At 36.6% G+C, this 3556-nt stretch overlaps 1 protein-coding gene across 1 annotated transcript; it reads right to left on the bottom strand.

The window, feature by feature from the left end:
* Positions 1 to 792: 792 nt before the first annotated feature.
* LOC21395631 (cell division cycle 20.2, cofactor of APC complex) lies at positions 793 to 3278 on the bottom strand. Its single transcript, XM_024171238.1, has 6 exons — positions 3258 to 3278; positions 3067 to 3168; positions 2223 to 2501; positions 1853 to 2122; positions 1184 to 1765; positions 793 to 1052 (listed from the first exon to the last, which is right to left on the bottom strand). Exons 2-6 carry the CDS (start codon positions 3142 to 3144, stop codon positions 912 to 914), a joined length of 1350 nt encoding a protein of 449 aa, XP_024027006.1. The 5' UTR covers positions 3145 to 3168; positions 3258 to 3278; the 3' UTR covers positions 793 to 911.
* Between the last annotated feature and the right edge of the window lie 278 nt (positions 3279 to 3556).

Raw genomic sequence — 3556 nt, 5'->3', positions numbered from 1 at the left:
TTTATTTAAATAATAATATATTATGTTAATAAAATTTATGTATTAAATAATAATTATAGAGAATAATAAAGAAAGAGACTGAAAAAATGATGATAAAATTTATCGTCTGTGATGTTCACTATAAATATCTTGAGGTGAGAACAATTCCAACCGTCATAATCAGAAATGGGGACTGTGTCCTCACTTTACAACCAAAAGCATTATTCATTCTCTCTCTCTCTCTCTCTCTCGGTTCGGTGGATTGGAAAGTAATGCAATTGATTAAAGGATTTAAAAAGCTGCATTGCACCTGTCCATGTCAATCTACTAGACCAAAACCAAACATTCCAATGCAAAGGCAACAAGGAAAAGAGCCAAACTAACAGATAAGGTTTAGTTATAGAAACCACAAAATTTTGATGGAAAATAAAGTTTTTTTTTTTTTTTTTTTTTCAGCTTTTGGTGTTGTGGCAAGGATTGCAAAGTTGGTCCGGTATGTCAGCTTCATTTACCTACCTTAAACTCAACTGCTAATTTTCATAAAATAATAATAATAATAATAATAATAATAATAATAAGATACGATAACTCTGCTGCTAATGATAAAAGGACTGGCTTGTCCACATTGTGTATATCTTATTACTGCTTTAAGATCTTATTATAAAAAGAAAACGAAAAGTCTTCTTTCTGGTCTATACATTACATTATACAAAACTGATTCAGTACAACGTCATCTATCCATTTATAATACAATTCTATCATTTCTTTTTTTCGATTTTAAAATTTAAAAAAAAAAAAAAAAAAAAAGGTAATTGGGTTACTGGTCTTATAACGACTGAGAAACTATACACTCACAGTAAGCAGTGTAAAAGATCTAGCAAGAGGTAAGGTTAATGAAAAAGTACTTCAGCTTCATATTGTCCAACTTTAACTCAGCGGATGCGGCTCAAATGAGCAAATGGCTCAGGACTTTCTGTTTCTGGTCGTTTAGCAGCTTCTGTCGTCCCAAACACATTCCAAAATCGCAATGTCTCATCCCCGGCAGCCGACACCACGGTTCTTCCATCCGGGCTCTGAAGAGAGAGAGTTAGCAAAACTATTAGAAGATCAAAAGGCCAAGAAAATATTTTTCTAATAGAACAATGTGTATAAGAATTGCCTAAAAACATGCTAACCATGAACATGATAGGAACCAAGTTTGTACCTGAGCCATGAAGAGGACTCTTGATGTGTGTCCACTAAGCTCAGCCATCTTCACCATAGAAGGGTACTTCCAAAGGATAAGCTGATTTTGATCGAAACCATGGGAACTAAGCAACTCCCGCTCGAGCTTGTTCCATTGCAAGGCACACACTTGTGATCCGGTATTAACCGAGTTCAAGCACATCCCAGTATTTGTGTTCCAGAACTTTATGCACTGATCACCCCCACCTCCACCAGAAGCCAGCAAATTCCCCTGAAATGGGCACCAAGCCAGGGCCCTCACCGCAGCGTTGTGGTCCTCGAGCCTGTGAAGCCACTGCATTGGCGAATTCGAGGAGGCTGTGGACCTGTCCCATATGAAGACAAGATTGTCGTTTCCTCCACTAGCTAATTGTTGACCTGAAGCCGACCATTTCAGTCCACAAACCTCCAATTGGTGACCCCGGTAAGTTTCCACAATGTGTGATCTTACCCTCACATCATTATTAATGATTCTGCCTTCACTTCCTCCTGTTGTGAGAATGTGACTGTTCCAGGCCAATGCTCCTACTCTCGCCCGGTGGCCGCCTCTCAATGTTCTAAGCTGCAAACCCACAAAAGCAAATATCAGCAACTTTGTTTCCACAAATGACAAAGAAAAACTTTCAAATTATAGAAAATAGCAGCAAACCTGTCTGCTGGAAACACAATCCCAAAGCTGAACATGGGAATTGTTCAATCCTACAGCAATATGCCGTCCATCAACAGCCCAGCTCACGCTAGTTACTGGACCGTCTTCTTCATCCAATGTGACGAGCTCCGAGGTCGTGCCATCCGAAGCATTCCAGAGGAAGACTGTGTTTTCTAGTGCAATGGCAAGCACATTATTACTGCCCCAATCTAGCAGATTCAAGTAAAAATCATCAATGATGTCCGGAGCATCCAATGTCCTCTCAGAGCTCTGAAAAATCAATCAAAACAAATTAACAAACACTGATTATTCTATATGCCCAAAGAAACAAAACACAAAAATACCACTTATTTTGTCCAGTAAATTAGACCTGAGGAATGACTCGTTGGGGCTTGTTTGGCTTGGACTGTTCCTTAAGTGGAGAAAACATAGAATAGGGAATTGGTTCCACTGGAATTGGGGGCTTATTCTTGAATGTCAAGATTCGGGTCCGGTTCATATTGAAAGCCTCGGTGAGCCTCTTTTGATAGGCCTCACTTGATGCAGAAGGACTTGTCGTCGAATTCTCCTTGCCCTTCTTCCCTCCCAATAACATGTAATGCGCATAATCAAGATCCAAAGCCGCGCGATTCGGAATGAATCTGTCCAACTTTTGGAAGTATAAGAAGAAATTTGAATCAGAAAAACATCAGTACAATAGAAATTAAAAGCAACGTCAACTGTTCAAATAAAATGTGCTAAAAGAAAACATGTAAAAACTTTTCTTGATTACGCAGATGACACGATGAGCTGATTAAGTTTTGAAAACGTATCAAACAGCACAAAGAACTCTTTTTAATCTTTCTTTGTTCTTATATTTCATCGGAAAACCCTAAATTTGTTTAACTTTTTAAGATAAAAAAAAAAAAAAAAAAAAAAAAAAAAAAAAAAAAAAAAGGTCCAAGACACAGAAAAGATCTGTTAGGGTTCCATATAAATTCAAGAAAATTTTTAAAAAAAAATTGAAAAATTATAGTTCCACAAACCACTGAACGAGCTGATTAGAATTTCAAACTTAAAAAAAAAAACAACTCAAAGAATGTTTTGTTATTTTCTCCTTTTTCCTCAATTTTCTTTGAAAAACCCTAAATCTAACGAAATCTTGAAAAATTACAAAAATTGAGGAAAATTAAACAAAAACGGCATCAAAATTAAAAAAAAAAAAATTCACTTACGTTCTCCGAAGATTTCTTTCTCGGAATAAACTGATCTTGACGTGGTATGCGAGATCTGAACTTGCCAGAGGAATCCATAACACCACACACAGAGAAAACTCTCTGACAGAAACAAAAAAAAATAAAAGATTAAACCTGGAAAAAAAAACGAACGAAAATTGAAACAAATACAAAAGAAATTTTATTCAAACAGTAATAGAGAGATCAAAGATTGAAATTTTGATCGATTTTGATGAATTCAGATCGCAGAAAGCTGAACAGCGGAGATGAGATTTTCCGATCTTGTGAGGAAGAGAGATTTTTCTTCGTTTCTTTTTCTTGTGTAATTGCTTGAGATCGTTAAAGAACGAGGCTCGTATAGGAAGGAGATATTTGAAGGTTTTTTTTTTCCTTGGTTGTGAAGGAAAGGGTTTTCCAACGGCTACTTTTGTTTTGACAATCTCGACGGATACGCTGAAATACTTCTGACCAAAAGAAGATGCTGAAATAC

The sequence above is a fragment of the Morus notabilis genome, unplaced genomic scaffold, assembly GCF_000414095.1.
Source record: "Morus notabilis unplaced genomic scaffold, ASM41409v2 Scaffold446, whole genome shotgun sequence".
NCBI classification, from domain to species: Eukaryota; Viridiplantae; Streptophyta; class Magnoliopsida; order Rosales; family Moraceae; genus Morus; species Morus notabilis.
The sequence above is the reverse complement of the archived record's forward strand: the minus strand, read 5'-3'. Positions and strand labels throughout refer to the sequence as shown.